Source organism: Neomonachus schauinslandi, chromosome 3 (assembly GCF_002201575.2).
Source record: "Neomonachus schauinslandi chromosome 3, ASM220157v2, whole genome shotgun sequence".
In the NCBI taxonomy this organism is placed as follows: domain Eukaryota; kingdom Metazoa; phylum Chordata; class Mammalia; order Carnivora; family Phocidae; genus Neomonachus; species Neomonachus schauinslandi.
The window spans coordinates 159,661,903-159,680,680 of NC_058405.1; the positions used below are offsets into that span (position 1 = coordinate 159,661,903).

The window sequence follows — 18,778 nt, forward strand, 5'->3', positions numbered from 1 at the left end:
TAGACCTCAGAATGGAATGACGCTTTTCAAGCAGTGACGTAATGAATCGGGAAGGCAGCCAAGGGCCACGAGTGAGTATAGATACTGCTCAAATCCAAACATGCTGTTGGTACCAAGAACTGAATGATCAGCAAGGCCAAGACTGCCTGGAAGAACCAGGAACTGATAATCACTAGAACCAGAAGAAGTCTGGAAGGGCTAAAGACCGATTAAACTCCTTTAGGAAAAAAAAATAAAAAAAAAAATAAAAGGGGAGGATTTCTGTAGCAACCTGTCAGATTCTCCAGACGCTGACTCGTCTTCCAAGCTTGACTGCATTTGAAAGGCAACCTCCCGACTGATCTCAACAAAATAGAGACCCCTCCACTGCTTGAACATAATAAGCAGTAAGCACCCAGAGCTGACCCCTACCAGACTGAGTTTTCCTCTCAACTAGGCACTCACTCACTGACTTGGCGTTTGGTTCTTTAACTTCTTACCCTTGTATCTCGTTTATTATGTGACTTTGTATCGTTTCTTGTGTGGTGTATGTGAAGCCAAGTTGAACAGGCAGTGAGATGTCATTCAGTTTGGAATCCTACACCTGCTAAAATTGTGTAAACCCTGCTTTATGAATGAATAAAGCTGACATTGTGGAAAGACACAACTCGTGCATCGCCTTTGTAGGGTGCTAGAGATGCCCCCTTCTCCCCGCCCCCAAGCCCAATGTTTCAGGATGGGTATGTATTGATACAAATATCAGATTTCTTCCAGTTGTGTGTGTGTGTGTGTGTGTTGATACAGGCAACTCTCAAAATTTCACCAGTTGCTTATCCTCCATCTCTGTAAATCACGTTTGTGAAAGCTTTTTCTCAAAAACAAACAAACAAACAAACAAACAAAACCCAACCAACCAACCAAACAAACCCACAACATAAATCAGATCCAAGTTCACGTTATCATTAAAAATGACTTAATTTTCTTTGGTTGGGTTTTTTTTGGGGGGGGGGAAGGTTGGGTTTAATTTTTTCTTGGGTTTTTTTTTTTTTTAAAGATCACTTCAAGCAAAAAACTAAAAATATTTTGAAGTATGCACTTGGTTTGTTTTATAGTTAAGAAAGATATTGGAGGGGTAGAGGGGTAGAGTGTGGGTATGGGGAACATTAGAGAATGATGCAGAAGACAGATACAGGGGCAGCAAGACTGACTGGAAGTCTCAAGACCTAGAGATGAAAGAAAAATAAGACTTCCTGAAATAGCATTCTCATCTTATGGTTTTCTCAGATACCGATCTCTAGGACTAAAGTCAATTGCCCTTTCCTAATTTAGGCGTGATGTGGATATTGGCTTTTAGGCAAATTAATGATGGTTACAGCTCTGATCAGAAGAATAATTTTTTCCTTGTAGACTGATGTATAAATGATGAGGGCAGTGCCATTTCTGTACGTTTTCATGTTACATGTGAAATGTGTACATTAACCCTTTTTTCTTGCCGAGTCAGTCAAGTAGGCACTTTTTGTAAAAGCCGTTTTCATAAAACAGAAATTGCATGAGGTTAAATACAGTTTCTGAAATTAAGTACTACTTATTTTATTTAGGGAAGCTCTTTTATCTGAATTGTACAAAGACCATACGAAATCTATAAAAGGTTTTCACACTCAGTGGCTTAACATTGTTTGTATTCTTACCACTGCTGCATATGAGGTAAAAGAAAACTTTTTTTTTTCCTGAAAGCCAAGGAGGTAATTCTACATGCATACACTGCAGATATTTTTTTCAAATAAGCTTAATGAATAAACTGCACCACGTTTAAAGTTGCATACATTACAAAGGGAGCAAATACTGTTGTTTTGCTTTGCAGCCGTTATTCCAGAGCTCTGTTACAGATGGGTATAGTTACAACTCCAGCACAAAGCAGGAGGCTTCCTTAACACTCAGTATCCGAGGAAACCCACGGTGCTGGTACCCACTGAGGCTCCTCCTGAGCCTTCTGAACAGCAGACAACAACTGGGCACACGCATCTTGCAAGTTGTCATTCACAATCACATGATCAAAAAACTGGCCAAACTGTGCCTCCATTTTTTGGGCTAAATCCTCCATCTCTTGTAGATCTTCATCCTTTATGAGAGATTTAAAAAAATATATGGATAGCAACAGACTTAATGAGATAAATAGAAATGATACCCAATTTGTTTTGCTGTTACATTCAGTTGTGAAGCTATTTACGAAAACACTTAGGTCAAATAAACATCCTCTCTTCTAAACCACAAAATTTATGTTTCTGGGGCACCTGGGTGGCTCAGTCGTTAAGCGTCTGCCTTCGGCTCAGGTCATGATCCCAGGGTCCTGGGATCGAGCCCCACACCGGGCTTCCTGCTTGGCGGGAAGCCTGCTTCTCCCTCTCCCACTCCCCCTGCTTGTGTTCCCTCTCTCGCTATGTCTCTGTCAAATAAATAAATAAAATTTAAAAAAAAATTATGTTTCTATCTTTAGCCTTACTTAATGTTTCCCTGGTCAAGGTTTTGCAAAACTAAGTAATGGTAGCCAGAACAATCCCCTCAACTTCCCATTTGGACTCAAATTTTCTTATTCTATTATCTAAACACTTGAAGCTTTCAAACTGTACATAAAAAAAAAAGAAAGAAGAAAGGAAGAGAAAGAAAAAAAACAAATTTACCAATTAAATAGAAAACTTTTACATAAATTGCAAATGAAGTTTTATAAAGTAAAATACAGTTCCTGAAATTAAATACTGATAAGAATGACATTATTTTGCCACTTTCAACATGAGGATTGTATGACCTGGTTCTAGTGAATTAGGCATACCCTAACTGTCCTTTGCTTCATGCTGACATGACCTAAATCACCTTTAATATTATCCATTTCCAGTAATATGAAACGTTCATTTAGTGAAGGTCATTTGACCTTCATTTGGCACTATGCGTTAAGTTCCTTGCTGTTATTTTCTTATTTGTCCACAACAATTAAAATAGTACAACTTGTTGCCAGTGCAATCATAAACACAAATAGATATTGCTACTGACTCTTGACTCCTGGCTGGCGATGGGTTGCGACGGAGGAAGAATCCCCAAGAGACACGAACTGGTGAAGGGGCTGAAGAAGATGGAGAAGGTTGACCAAGATGCTGAATTAGTGGCCCAATGGAACTATTGTACTCTAAGTCAAGAAATATTAAGGCGACCAATAGTTGCCTGTGAACTTGGCGGACTTTATAACAAAGATGCCGTCATTGAGTTTCTATGGGACAAATCTTCCGAAAAGGCTCTTGGGAAGGCAGCATCTCACATTAAAAGCATTAAGAATGTGACAGAACTAAGGCTTTCTGATAATCCTGCCTGGGAAGGGGACAAAGAAAACACAAAAGGTGACAAACACGATGACGTCCAGCGGGCACGTTTCATCTGCCCCGTTGTGGGGGCTTGGAGATGAATGGCCCGCACAGGTTTTGCTTCCTGCGGTGCTGTGGTTGTGTGTTTTCTGAACGAGCCTTGAAAGAGATAAAAGCAGAAGTTTGTCACACATGTGGGGCTGCCTTCCAGGAGGATTACGTCATCGTGCTCAACCGCACCAAGGAGGACGTGGAAACGCTGAAGAGGAGGATGGAGGAGAGGAGGCTGAGGGCGAAGCTGGGGAAGAAAGCAAAGAAACCCAAGGCGGCAGAGTCTGTCTCAAAGCCAGGTGTCAGTGAAGAATCTCCAGGGCCATCAAAAATTAAGACGGGGAAGCCTGAAGAAACCAGCCTTGATTCTAGAGAGAAGAAAGGCAGCTCAGCTCCCAAAAGTGCAGCAGCAAATGGGAGCTCTTCTGGAAAAGTCGGGAAGCCTCTGCGTGGAACCACAAAGAGGTCCATTGCCGGCAGTGAAGAATCGGAAGTTTACAAGTCCCTTTTCACGACTCACAGCTCTGCCAAGCGCTCCAAGGAGGAGTCCGCCCACTGGGTCACCCACGCATCCTACTGTTTCTGAAGCCCGTGCCCCGCTCCACGCCGCGCAGGCGCCGTCGGGTTGCCGCGGGGCAGGTGGCGTGGGCGTTACTGTGCCCTGTTCTCTGCTAGCTCTCCATTGGCGCCGAGCTGTAAAGTCGTCCTCCCAACCTCGGAGCTGGTGTGGTCGCTCGTGCTTGTGAGGCGCATGGGTTCCCGAGGGGACGTGCAGGCCCTGCCCGCCCCCTCCCACAGGCTCGTGCCCTCCCCACGGCCCCGGAACATGCATTGGCTGCACTTTTTATGCTTGAGATAAAGACTCCAGATTCCTTGGGGTGTGTGGTTGGCCCATTTTGCCTAAAATTCTAATGATTTTGCTGCCAACAGTGGAACAGGCCAAGCAAAATTGTACTTTAGAAAGTGAGCTTTACATGCACTCCGCCTGCACGTCTGTTTGCTGGCAGCCTCTGTGCCCCCGAGCAGAGTTTCCCGGTCGAGTGTTTAGGGAGGTTCCTTTCTTTTATCACTTTCAAGATGAAAGCCTTTTAGTTGGGCACCTGAGGGTTTGGTATAAAAAAAAAGCAAGTCCGCCCTTTCTCTCAAAAAAAAAAAAAAAAAATCATAAACATAAATACAAATGCAGGCACTGAAATGTCGTAGCGGTTCTCCTTTACAAGATGACCATACTCATGACCCAGAAACAATTTTGTTAATTTGTTTAGATCACCATAAAAATGAGAACACAATTTTAAATGCCCGTAAGATTCAGAGAATATATCCATGGACTCCACTGTCTGAAATGCAAACTGAAGAATCAGACTTTCATACAGTAGTCACAAAAAATATGAAGATAGAAATAATAACAAGGGATTATATAATAATATAATCTTGCTCACTTCAGGAGCACATGTATTAAATTGGAAACAATACAGAAAAACATGGCCCCTATGCATGCAAGACATGCAAATTTGTGATGCATTCTATATGTTTAATTTCACTTTTATAAGATGAAAAATTCTAGAGATCTGTTTCACAATGTAAATATACTTAACACTACTGAACTGTACAGTTAAAAATGGTTAGGATGGTAAGTTTTGTGTTTTATGTGTTTTTTACCATACACACACACACAAAATAAGTGAATATAATATCTTGATCTAGGTGATGGTTATCTGGGTGCATGCACAGGTAAAAATTCATTGAGCTGTTACATATAAGATTTATACATCTTGCTGAATATTTATGATGATTTAAAATAGTTAAGGTGGATTTAATTAAAAAAAAAAAACTGGAAAAAAATTACCTATTCTAGGAAGAGTTCACTGATTAATCCCACTTGTCCCGGCCTCTCTATAATTTCCATCATCATTAATACATGATGTTTGCATTTAGAAATACATTTTATAGAGATACCTCATATTACAGATAAGATATTTTCACTACAGCATTTTTTAAAAAGATTTTATTTATTTGAGAGAAAGAGCATGCAAGAGCAGGGAGGGGGCAGAGGCAGGGGGAGAGGGGCAGAGGGGGAGGGAGAAGTAGATTCCCCACTGAGCAGGGAGTTCGAGGGGGGTGGGGGCTCAATCCCAAGACCCCGGGATCATGACCTGAGCCAAAGGCAGACACTTAACCAACTCAGCCACCCAGGTGCCCCATTCACTACAGCATTTTTAAAGTAAATTCTCAAACTTTTTCATTCAATAAATAATAAAATGTAAACGTCAGTCTTATGCACACCCAGTTTCCGTGTGGCTTTGCAAACTCTGGTTTGAGTTCTTTTTTTTTTTAAGCCAGACTAGAAAAAAGAAAAAAATAAGAGCAGCATCATAGCATTTATTATACTTTATTTTAATATCTACAAATCATGTCCAGTAAAAAGGATAAATCATAAGGGCATTTTTCATTAGAAACAAAAATCACATTCCTTAACATAGGGATGTTGTGGAAACAATACAGTGAGTTTTTACTAGAAAAAAAAAATACATTCATCTATTTCCTCTGTATCTTACCTTGAACTTCATGTCCACAAAGTAGTCTGTAATGATCTTGGCATTTTTCCGAGATTCCTTCATACAACTCATGTTAGATGGCTTTATAAATATGACATAAGGCTTCAGTTCCTGGGTTCGAGCTACTTGAATACCCTACACAGAAAAATTAAGTGCACATTTAAAAATAGAAGTCTTAATTTCCTAGGGTAAACACAAATGTTCTCAAAATTTCTCAGATCAGGAATCAACGATTATCGGGGTGCCTGGGTGGCTCAGTCATTAAGCATCTGCCTTTGGCTCAGGTCATGATCCCAGGGTCCTGGGATCCAGCCCTGCATGGGGCTCCCTGCTCAGTGGAAAGCCTGCTTCTCCCTCTCCCACTCCCCCTGCTTGTGTTCCCTCTCTCGTTGTCTCTCTCTCTCTGTCAAATAAATAAAATCTTAAAAAAAAAAAAAAAGAAATCAATTATTTTTAGCAATTTATTTTTATTTATTCTCCTTTGCCCCCAATTCCTCAACTCTAAAAAATAAACATTTTAATAATTAAGAGAATCAAAATTAAGTTTAAACTGTGGCTCTTCCTCTTACTAGTCATGACACCCTTCTGAAATCTGAGAATAGGATTCTATACATAATCTCATGGCACAAAGACAAAGACAAACTCTAAAGGTGAATCAGTTCTGTTTCATCCTCACTTCCCTTTCCTCTTGTTATTATCTTATATTGGATACTACTGACATGTTCACACTGACCACCAGCCTTGACCCAAGGAAGAACAACTGTCTTATCCCCTGATTCTCTTTAGCGCATGTGGTCTATTTTTAAATGACTACAAAAAAACCCCAAAATACAAGGATCAAAAAAAATGGAGCCTACACATTGTGTGCTTTTTATCTTACCTGGCTCACTCCTGCCTCATTCCACATATGGTCTCAGAGGGAGCTGTAGATACAACCACATAGGAACCTCACCTCCTTGTGTCAAGCAACATCTTATTCCCTCCACCAATTTCCTTGATGCCTTTGTGATCAAGGTCAAAGCAGGATTCGAACTTTTCTTTATAGCCACCAGCTCAGTTCTCTTTTTGTATCTGAGAAGCAAGACTCCTTTCCTAACTAAAGACAAGATATTGGTGAACTGTTCCTTCACATAAGATCCTGGCCCTTAGATATGGTAAGTGGTCTTATCCCTAAAAGGCTAACAGAATAAAATGTCTCAACTACAACTTACAGCATGTGCAGAAAACTCATGACATTCATTCATTACTTTGGGGAGATGGGAAACCTTCCACCACACACCTACCTGAGGCTCTAAGTCCATGACACAGATCTTTCCTTCATCAAGGACAGTTTGAACAGCATCCACACTTGTGCCATACAGGTGGCCTTTGTACTCACCATACTCGAGCATCCTGCAAGGGTGCCACAACGAGAACAAGAACTCTTTCTACAAGTAAAATATTACTGGTAGTAACATAGATAGGATGTAAATATGTGGACTTCGCCAGCACAAGTGGAAAATTGACAGGAAAAAAAATATTAAAGGATCTAGGACTTAACTCTTTCTCCAAAGTCTCTAAAATTTGCAATTTCAATTCTGCTCCCACTCCAAACCCAATGAGTTAGTGTACAAGTCTACCAATTTACATGTTCTTGCTTAACTCTTCAGAAACAAAAGGAATTCCCCCAGAAAACAAAAGGAATTACCCCAAAAGGAATTTGGGTAACGCATAAAAATAGTGGATCTATTTTGAAGGTAAAATAACCAAAGGAGGGAATTAGATTCTGAACGTCTAGCTTACCTGTGACTATACACGAGGCTTTCAAATGCTTCCTTTGACACGTAGTGATACTCACGTCCATCCATTTCATAACTCTTTTTAGAGCGAGTAGTATCTATCAAAATACGGAATTTTTTAAAAAGTCTTTAGAATCTACAAATTGTTTTGATTTAGTACAAATATACATCTGGATAAAGATGTCCAATCAATATAAATAAATGAATACATAAACAGATAAATAAAATGCTAGAACCAAAAAGAGGGATCCTGAACTGGGGATAAGAAAGAAGTTCTCATATCTAAATCAGTTCATCTAGAAACCTTTATTAAGTGCTCATGGTGTGGACATGAATGTGTTAAGTGTTAAGCCAGGATGGGGAGGACCGAAGGGGTACCTGCTCTTACTTCAAAATAGGCATGAATGAATTATGTGTGAGGCTTAAGATGCCTAAAGGCCCCCAGCACATAAGATATCTTCTGTTTAGATAGTGCATTTCCCAAGATCCCATTTCATTCCTCCCCCACCTAGCCAGATGAAATGTTATTATCCATAGTTTACTGATAAGTAACTGAAGATTTTATTTTATTTTTTTAAAGATTGAATTTATTTATTTGGTGGGGAGGAGCAGAGAGAGAGATAGAGAGAGGGAGAAGCAGACTCCCTGCCGAGCAGGGAACCTGATGTGGGGCTCGACCCCAGGACCCTGGGATCACGACCCAAGCCAAAGGCAGACACTTAACCAACTGAGCCACCCAGGTGCCCCATAACTGAAGATTTTAGAGAGCAACTAACTTGCTTGTGTATACAGACGATGCCCGACTTGATCTCATGACCCTGAGATCACGACCTGAGCCCAAACCAAAAGTCAGATGCTCAACCAACTGAACCACCCAGATGCCCCTGTTTTTTCTTTATTCAAGCCTCTCTGCAGATCGTTATGCCACTTCTCCTATAGATTTGTATTGAAAAAAAATTATAATAAAACACTATAGCTCTCAGGTTACAGTAAATTATGTAAATATAAACTTAAGATGACTCCTTCTCCGTGGCTTCTACTGGACTATATTTTATATGGTAGGTTAAAAATCTGTGAACTGGTGCATAACTAGAGGTATTCATCTTAAACTTAGAAACTATGCATTCAATTTAAAAAGCAAACTATGCACAACATTTTCTCACTTTGAATGATGGCTAGTCATACTTCTTACAGTTCCTCTATGTTCTGTGGGAATTTTATTTTTATCCAGATTATTGAAAACTGGTGCTTCCTTTTGTAGTTTTTGTTTTGGAGATCAATGTCCATTCTTACACGTGTGAACAGTGTTTGGAAAGCATAACCTAAGGTATGTGACCATAAAGCAACATTTTCTGTCCCCCACTGCCTTCTGTGGTACAAGACCTTCCCCTGGCCCTGGATGAGAATCTAGCAGTTACCATGACTCTTCTGATTATTCTTAGATTTAAAAAAAGGGGGGGCACCATCTTTTGTGCCACAAAACGCAGTCTCAATGTAATAACTAAAACTCCGTTCCTACGTAATAATCAAAATTATTAATTTCATTTCTATTTTGGATTTCTCCTCCTCCCCACACCTGGCTCAGACTTGCTACAGCCACAAAAGCTGCAGTCAGAGAAGCTAAAAGTCAGGAAAGGAAGTAGGATTCACTTCCTCCCTTCCCTTTCATTGCCTTTCTACTGTTCCTCCCCAGTTTTATGGCTATCCAAGGCTAGAATGCAGAGAAGAGAGGAAAGAGCAGGAAAATTCTTACTTCCTGACGCTGATGCTGGATACTATAGGTTTCCTTTAGACTTGGCAGATATTTAAATGTGGCTCTGCTCTCCTGGAGGACTCTTGGGCTATTCTGAAACCCCACCACCACCATCACCACCGAGTATCTCAAATCTGTCTCTATTCCAGCTAGTCATTTGTGATTTCTAAAAGGGCAGCTACTTCCCAAACTACAGCCCCTAGCCACTCCTCTAAATTCTTTAGATTTTTCAAGGATAAATCTGACACCGGTCGTCTGTGTCCCCCAGACTGCAGGGAACACATACTAAGCTCTTAAGTGTTTCTCTAAGTTCCTCTCTTGAACTGAAGTGAAGGGAAAGCACCCACGTGTACTTGCTCTTTCCTGCCATGGATGGTATGATCATACTTACAGTTTATATAAAATTACATCTGCATACATTAAAATTTTAAAAAATAAGATAGGTATTTAAAGAGCCAAGCACAGTGCCAGGAAGGCAGTAAGTACTATTATTACTTAGCTATTATTACTAAATACTAGTTTTCCTGAAGGGTCATCTATATGATTGTTAAGAAATGGAAAAGAGACAGTCACCTTTTAAAAGCCTAGCAAGCTACATGGCCATGAATCAGTTCCCTCTGTTAAAATAAATATAGTTAGAAATATTATATAAGGACTATCCCTGGTGTCTTTTGTTTTTACAACAAAAATGGTATGGCATAGTTAACTGAGATTGGTGCATCTGCGGAGGCAAAGACAGTTTGACCAAAACATGAACTGCTAGAAAAGAAAAACTACACGTACGTGGCACAGCACTTTGGAAATGCTTAGGATTAAGTTCAATAAGTTGTCTTCTCAGTTCATTGACTCCAACACCAGAAGGTCCTAAACACAAAAGGCCACATACAGAAATCATTAGACATAGATAAATATAATTATGTGGTGACATAATCATTTCAGTTCTTCTATTGAAGACAATTGAAAGCAAATGTTTTTCAGGAAATTAAATATCTTTTCTTCTCACCAACTGAAACAATTCCAGAAAGCTCTTAGGAATTTTCCTGGGGACCAACGGAGTAACCCACACTTCTTCAACATCCCAGAAATAAGCCGGGGAGTTACAGGAATTGGTCACACCAACAAACGTCATCTAATGTTGGGCACTCTGAGAATTCTCTGGCCTCATTTCAGATAATCTACCGAGAAAACCTACCTTTCCAGTCAAATGAAGTGTCTATCACATCACAACCCAGAAATCAGCCTTTAGATTTACAGGTTCTGTGAATCAGCACCCCATGTGTAACTGGAGTCAGGGCTGACTTCATGCAGTTACATAGGGCCCATGCTTAGGATACTGCACTTGGTTTAATGTTCTCCCTTTACCATCTTGAAATGTTAAACTTTTTTTTTTAACCTTAATAAATTAAGATTTATTTTTTTATTTCAGAGAGAGAGAGAGACAGAGAGACAGAGAGGGCACGAGCAGGAGGGGCAGAGGGAGAGAGAAACTTAAGCAGGCTCCACGCCCAGCGAGGAGCCCAAGGTAGGGCTCTATCTCACACCCTGAGATCATGACCTGAGCTGAAGCCAAGAGTTGGAGTCTTAACCAACTGTGCCACCTAGGCACCCCGAAATGTTAGTCATGTTTAAAGAAGCTCTTGTATTTTCATTTTGCCCTGAGCCCTGCCAATTCTGTGGCCGGGCCTGGCGGTAAGGCACGCTGTTCTGCTGTACCGGGGCCTCCCCTGGTCACAGGTGGAATACACACAGAGATGGCAGCAAGACCTACGTCCCCACTGCTGCAGGGACCAGCTTTGCAGAGCTCTTGGTCACAAAAGCAGGTCGCCCCAGTACTGTATTTGCCCTGTTCTTTAGCACCAGGCATACAGTCCAAAAGACTTTAAACACTTCTCTAAAGAAGGTGATTACAAATATCTCAGGGAGGGGCGCCTCGGTGGCTCAGTCGTTAAGCGTCTGCCTTCGGCTCAGGTCATGATCCCAGCGTCCTGGGATCGAGCCCCGCATCGGGCTCCCTGCTCAGTAGGGAGCCTGCTTCTCCCTCTCCCTCTGTCTGCAGCTCCCCCTGCTTGTGCTCTCTGTCTCTGTCAAATAAATAAATAAAATCTTTAAAAAAAACAAACAAATATCTTAGGGAAATAGATCTTAAGGATTTTCATTTCTGATACAGACTGATAATGCAGTCTGGGGGAATACTCATCTATGCTTAGAAAACAAACTCTCAACAGGTTAAAAAACAAAACAAAACAACCTTCATCATAATACAATCTGTTATTACCCCAGTACCTACATACCGGGGCATACCACACTCAACTGTACGCAGTAAAAGCGTGAGACAACAAAGTTACATAGGGCATGGGCCCTATGTAACTGCATTATAAACACACACATATAAAACAGGGGGTTTTTTCAGGCGTTTATAGGGGAGTCGCTCAAGAATGCTACTTTCGCCACTACTCCCAACGCCAAACCGCCGAATCTTAGCAGGAAAAGCTCGCTATGGAGGAGGAGGGCCGCCGTGGGCAGGGACGTACCCACGAGCACGATGAGGCGGTGCCTATCGGACGCGCGGCGCTGGTACCTGACCACCTCCTCGTAGGGCGCGCCCGGCGCGCTGGGGCCGCACAGCCGCGCGCGCAGCGGGCCCAGGTGGGACTTGCGGCGACAAAGGCGCATGCTGCGGCGGAAGCCAGCTGCGAGGGTGGGAAGGCACAGGACGTCACATGCAGGCAGGAGAGATCACTTCTCCTCCACGCCTGATGGAGCCCGCGGTGACTGCCATCGGCAAGTGTTAACGAGCATCATCACGTCTGTCTGAAGGTAGAAAAGAGGAAGCAACGCGAAGGAAAAATAGCAGAATGCCCCACATATTGCCTCTAGGCTGCACCCAGTGCCCCCCATGTGCCAGGTGCTGGGGACCTGGTGGTCCACTACCTCAAACCCATTTCCTCCTGACATTTACATTTCACGGAGGAGGAGAGAGAAAAGTAAACACATCAACAAAAATAAGGGCTTAGAAGGTGGGTGGATAGAGAGTGACGGGGGTGCTTCTTCACGCAGGTGGTTCAAGGGAAGTGTGTGTGAAAAGGTGACATTGAGCAGAGGTGGGAATGAAGTCACGGAGCCAGGTGAGGAGGCGTCTAGGGAAAAAGCAACCCAGGCTAAGGGAACAGCAACTGCTAAGGTGCAGAGAACGGAGTGTTCCCGGAGTGTTGGGGGGAAGCACAAGGAGGCCCTGGTGAGGCAAGGTGGTGAGCAGCAGGGAGAATGGTAGGAAATGGGGCTGGTGAGGAAGCAGGGGAGGTGGCGGGGGGGCTCCAGCTGAGTGTTGGATTGTGGTCCAAGGGTGCTGAGAAGTCACTGGGTGGTAGAGAAATGGGTGTGACATGGTTTATGTTTCTGAAGAAGTCCTCTGTTGCTGTGGGGAGGACGTAAAGTGTAGCTTCACAGGAGAGCAGTTGGGAGGCCCTTGCGGTGCCCCCGAGGATAGTGGCCTGGGCCATGAGGGAAACAGTGCAGCAGGCTGATTACCCACAGTTCTCAGATGGATACTCTAAGACACAGACAGGTCCGGTGGCTGCTCACAACGGTGTGATCAGTGGCACAGCTGGACACTAGCCTTGGTTTCTGAACTTCTAGAATCCTGCTTCATCTGCCTAGCAAATCTCAGGGCCTTCTGGTATTTTCAAAAAAGAGCTGTTCCCAGGTCCTTCCCGGAGATAGAGTTCTGGACTCTGTGTGTATATAAACACACACACACACACACACACACACACACATCTGTATCTATCTATATATGTTGCACACCAGGAGTTCGCACCAAGACCTACAATGCAAGCGCAACACCACAGGATTCATTCCAGCCACCTGCCCCCACCCTTGCTGTACATGCAACTCCTTTCTCTAACAGTGAGAAACCTGACCGATGTCCTCAGTACATTTACTTGTATTAATCGAAAGCACCTGTGCAGGACGAGGGACGGATGGTATCGGCAACGTGGCAGGAAGTGTCAGAGGCCACGTGAGGTGAGGAGGCCATCTTTGTAGAGGCTGTGAAATGTCAGAGCCCAGGGGAGGCCGCGGTCCTCCTCACTTTGCTCTGGCCCTGACGACCTGTACCAGGCGACCCTTGTCCCCTGCACAAAAGCTCTCCTCACACGGCTCAGTGATGCCCCACCCCAGGCTGCTTCTTCCCCACCTTTGTGCAGACGTCTGCTCTTTTGGCTTATGTAATGGCATTGGGGCTGAGGTATTCTTGAAGGGATGCAGAAAAGTGGCCCTATGGTTTTTTTGTTTTTTTAAAGCTCTCTCAATGATTCCAATGTGTATCCAGGCCCGAGGAACCAACGTTTCACTTTACCGACCCTGCTGTTCCCCAACTGTCTCTTAGAGGAGACCCAGCATGGTTTTACAGGAACCTTTAAATGGGTCCTTCAGAAAGCTCTGACCAGTTGACGGATTACAGAAATGTGGCCATCAACACCAAGTTTAGTAGTAGAGAACTGGTCTCTTTAGAGTAACATAAGTATGTCATGAAACGGTCTGGAAGAGAACCAAGGATTTGTGTTTGATGAATAATTAAGAGCTATCCAGTGGAAACCAGATGAATTATAATGAGTGATCAACACAGCAGAATATGGACCCAAAAAAAAGGAGTTGGGGGATAGAGGAAAGCAGAACAAGGAACAAGTCTGGAAATGTTCATTGGCAAAAGAAGCTTTCAGAAGAGTCAGGATGGTATGAATAAAACTTGACAAGTGACAACGACCCACCTCTTATTAATCATTACCTACCGATAAAGAACTTCTGACCAGAGCCAACAAATTCCTCCTTGTCTGGAACACAGAGAATGGCAGGACCAGAATATGTGAAGGGGGAGAAGGAGAAGGTTACTTAGAACAGATGCATGAAACTATCTTCAAATCTGCAAGTGACACCATTTCAGAAGATGTCAGCACAGCTGACTTCATCCTGAATGGCTTCTTGAAGACTGTCTTAAGCACCTTCCAGTCTATCACATGAACCCAAACTATGTGGAAACACTCTTCAGAATTTTAGCAATACGCTGAATCTATTCTGTCAAGTACAATTGAAACAAAAAGCTATTTTAGGCTTGTTTCAAGTTATAAGAAAGATATTGAGTCACTGTAAAAACAAATAAAAATTAGGTATACATTGTTAAACATGCCCAAAGAAAACTGACTTAAAAAAGGAAACAGGTGAATTGGCTTTGGCTTCAACTTGTAGAAATGGTGTTCTGCAGGACCTATAAGTAGTCCCTTTGTGAGAGGTGGGTTTTTATTTTCTCCCTGATAAAATGGTTTATTCTGTATAAAATTAGTACTTCCTCTATGGCTGCCTGTTATGTCTGACTGACCAGGAATCTGAGAGACAAGGGTGAGGAACACTAATCCCGGTGGCTCTGAAGCACCTAGAATTTATTTAAATTCCTGGCTTCCACGGGGGTCTCAGAAAAATTCTTATAAACTCCAGGGGAAAAAATGTTATAAAAATGTCATTTTCAAATTACTTTTTATGAATATATGTTCCTTTTCACTTATGCAACTCTGTTCTGATCATTGAAATATATAAAGAGCCATTGTCCGTAGAATGAACTGACATATCCATTTTCTTCTTAACCTTTTTTTTTAAACGTACATGTTAAAATATAAAGAAAACGCACCAATATCAATTCCATTTTCTGTTAAGTAAGCACATTTTTTTAACTGAAGTATGTCAGGTTTTTTTTTTAGTTTTTTTCTTTTTCAAATTTTTATTTAAATTCTAGTTAGATAAAATATAGCATAATATTGGTTTCAGAAGTAGAATCTAGTGATTCATCACTTACATATCACACCCAGTGCTCATCACAAGTGCCCTCCCTAACGCCCAACCCCCATTTAGCCCATCCCCCACCCACCTCCCCTCCAGCAACCATCAGTTTGTTCTCTGTAGTTAAGAGTCTTATGGAAACATTTACTTAGGAATATATTCATAAAGCTTAACTACTTTCATTGTTCATTTTTAAATATTTTTCTGTGAAATTGACTATCTCATCGCCAATTTCACCCTTAAAATATTTCTTATCTTATAATTTATCCTGTCAAGCATGCACATTGAGACACTGAAAGATCTTAAATATAGCTCTATGTGGCTTACCCAGGAAATGAAAACAGTTACCTTCTGAAAGCTCCTCTGGATATTTGGGTAAGTGAAGAAACAGACATGACAAAGTTAAGTCTTTGAGAAGATCAAGTTGGCCATCCAATAAAGACCAGTGACAAAAGCGAGGCATTCATGTCACCCCTAGAGAAGGTTGTAACTCGGGTAGGCCTGGCAAGGCGAACTCATTGGACCTGACTGTGCTGCTGGGAGAATAATAACTTTTTCTACAAGTCTTTTATCTACATTCTCCCTGAGGGCTTTTTGTCTAGGGAGACTCCTCTCTACTGGTCAGCACAAAATAGGGCTCGAGAGAGAGAAATTATAGGGAGGTAACTGCTGTGAGCCTCCTCTCTCCTCTCCCAGAGGCCGTATGCTGCGGTCTGGTGAAGTGGGCCTTGGGGTGGGCGCTGCGGCAGCTTCTGGCCTGAGCATCCTCATTCCTTACCCCTCACTGGGTCCAGTGACTCACGTCCTTCTCCAGCTGCCCCACTGGAGACGGGGAACTGAACACAAAGCGTTTTCTAGATGCCTTAAAACATCCATCTTCTCTGTTGCTTTTTTTAAATGGCATGCCTAATTAGACTGTTATCATTACCCCCTGAAGAAATTCAAGGAGGTCACATGATACCACATTCAGAGAAGAGTTGAGCCCCAAACTGAAAAGATGGAACTACCCACTAAGAGCTCTAAGTAACAGAATTAAGCATCATGAATAAATATCAAGAGTTTCTTACTTAGGAAACATGACAGCTGGGTGCTAATTGTTCCTTAATAGACCTCCCAAGTGAGTTGAGTTCAGAATGTACTTGGGAGTTCTCAATCGTTTGACTAAGAGGAGTCCAGAAGGGGTACCTCCCAGTAACTAAGGGCGGCTGCATGCATTCCTCTGCAGTTACTAGAGACATAGCTGCTGAACGCCCGTCCAGAGCAAGATTCACAATAATGTTAGCTAGCGCTCATGTATCACTTACATTCTAAGCACTTTACTTATATAAATTATTTTTCCTACTTTAGACGTGGGGCAAGTGAAGGGCAGAGGGGTAAAGTGATGGAGGACCCACAGGTAATGAGGAAGGGAGCAGGATTCCTACTTGGAAAGTTTGGCTCCAGTCCCTGGCTTTAATCACTCCACCGTACTGCCTCTCGGTTCAGAGACCCCACAAATACCTCTGAGCCTCAACCACAGTGTGAGTGTGTAGACTGTCTTCCAGAAAAATGAGGAGCTGAACATAGAACAAAGGAGGACTATAATCCAGAGGCATTAAAAATTAAACCAGTTCCAAACACTGAGCCAAGTGTACATACCCTAACATGACCAACTAACTGAAAACAGGAAATTTAGAAACAACATAAATGGGAAGTAAATCAGTTAGGCGCCACACTTCCCAAGTCCATCTATCCATCCCACAGAGCTCCAAAATGTCCCTAATAAGAAGCACCAGTGAAGGTGAAGCTTATAATATCTCACCACTATACTGTTGAGGTATTTAAACAATTATTGTATGATATCCCTAAATGTGTGTTTAAATGATACCAAAATTTAGAATAGACTCTTAAAAATCAATACCAAATACTCATTTTTTACTTACCAGATTCAAATGTTTCTTCATCTATGGTGTCCCATGGAGACAAAAAAACCAAGAGTGTCATTATATTACTATCCATACTGAGTCTATATTTTAATAGTCTAATTCCCTGACCCTATGCTCCTGCGTACTCACCAACTTTTAAAATTCTTTCCTAAATCAAGGCCAAGTCAGTGGGGTCTCTATGGCATAGTAAAACCTTAAATGAGATACATGGTGTTAGCGCAGTTGAGCTATGACATTAAGCAGGGGTGCTGCAGGAGCTTAAAATAAATAAATTAGAAGAGAACAAATAGAATGTAAAAGAGGCTCAGTGGCAAGGGAAAGGTAGAATGTCACAGGCAGCTTCGATGGACGTCAGACAGCGCACAGCGTTGCTGTGACAGATGGAGGAAGGACGCGCCCTGACTGACGTTGTGGGGCCGGGTGTATAAGCAACCGAGTATGGCAAGGAGGATGAGTATATAAATGGTTTGACTGGATAGGCTTGTTTAGGTGATGAGAAAAGATTTTATATAAACCAACTTTCTCATCAGTTAAAACAGTTCTTATTAGCATTTTATTTTATTTTATTTTATTTATTTGACAGAGAGAGAGAGAGCGGGAGAGGGAACACAAGCAGGTGGAGTGGGAGAGGGAGAAGCAGGCTTCCGGCAGAGTGGGGAGCCCGATGTGGGGCTCGATCCCAGGACCCTGGGATCATGACCTGAGCCGAAGGCAGACGCTGAACAACTGAGCCACCCAGGCACCCCTTTATTAGCATTTTTAAAGAAATATTAAAGATTAAGAAACTAGAATGTATGTGGAGAGCAGTTTGAAATATGTAGCAACACTACTAACGCATTCATCCTTGGATCAGGCAATACTGCGTCTAGGCATACTCATCCATGTGTTTACATGGATGTGTTTGCAAAGACAATGTGTTTACAACCCTACTCATTGTAGCACTCTTTGTAATAGAGAAGATTGGATGTAACTCAAATGTCTACTGATAAGTGATTGTATAAATGCACAATAATTTATTTCACCAATAAGCTATTAAAAACAAAGGAAGAGGCTCTTTATGTGCTAAGATGGAATCATATATAACGCTAAGAAAAAAAGCCAGGAGCAGAATACTGTGTATAGCATACCATCAAAAAAGTCTTTTTTTTTTTTTTTTAAAAGCGTGTTTTTTTTAAAATGGTGAGGATGATGGTGGGGAGAGGAGAAAAAATACACATCATCGCTTTTATATGCACAGAATATGTCTGGAGGAATCAACAAGAAACAGAGCATTTGTTGCCTCAAGAAGTAAAACTGAGCAGGGTAGCAGGGAAAAAGAGGAACTCTATACTTTTGTAGTTTTTGAATTTTAAAGTATGTGAACATATTACCTAATAAAAATTTTAAATTACAGAAAGAAATGAATATTGGCACGAGTTTTTAAAAAACTTGATAGAAAAAAATATGGTGTCAGCATTATTCTGTAGTTGTTCTGGGAGGTATATGTGAATCTTTGAAATATCTGCTATTTAAGGATTTCATATTGTTCTTTAATTTCTAAAAACTAGATTAGCCCAGA

The 18,778-nt window shown here is 41.9% G+C and overlaps 2 protein-coding genes and 1 non-coding gene across 3 annotated transcripts in view; 2 read left to right on the forward strand and 1 right to left on the reverse strand.

The window, feature by feature from the left end:
* Positions 1 to 1,906: 1,906 nt before the first annotated feature.
* MPP4 (MAGUK p55 scaffold protein 4) overlaps positions 1,907 to 18,778 on the reverse strand; it is a 48,873-nt gene continuing 32,001 nt past the window's right edge. Inside the window, exons 15-23 of the mRNA XM_021703011.1 lie at positions 17,218 to 17,238; positions 15,644 to 15,658; positions 14,257 to 14,298; positions 11,998 to 12,156; positions 10,250 to 10,330; positions 7,718 to 7,811; positions 7,219 to 7,327; positions 5,936 to 6,070; positions 1,907 to 2,098 (exon numbers count right to left, since the gene is read on the reverse strand). Coding sequence (XP_021558686.1) covers positions 1,907 to 2,098; positions 5,936 to 6,070; positions 7,219 to 7,327; positions 7,718 to 7,811; positions 10,250 to 10,330; positions 11,998 to 12,156; positions 14,257 to 14,298; positions 15,644 to 15,658; positions 17,218 to 17,238 — 848 coding nt within the window. The remainder of the gene's footprint in view (positions 2,099 to 5,935; positions 6,071 to 7,218; positions 7,328 to 7,717; positions 7,812 to 10,249; positions 10,331 to 11,997; positions 12,157 to 14,256; positions 14,299 to 15,643; positions 15,659 to 17,217; positions 17,239 to 18,778) is intronic.
* Positions 3,044 to 4,054, forward strand: LOC110592393 (replication termination factor 2-like). Its single transcript, XM_021703364.2, is given in 2 exon segments — positions 3,044 to 3,415; positions 3,418 to 4,054. Coding segments are annotated over 2 exon segments (921 nt in total). The 3' UTR covers positions 3,967 to 4,054.
* Positions 4,812 to 4,913, forward strand: LOC123324464. Its single transcript, XR_006539829.1, has one exon. It is a non-coding gene; the product is annotated as a U6 spliceosomal RNA (small nuclear RNA).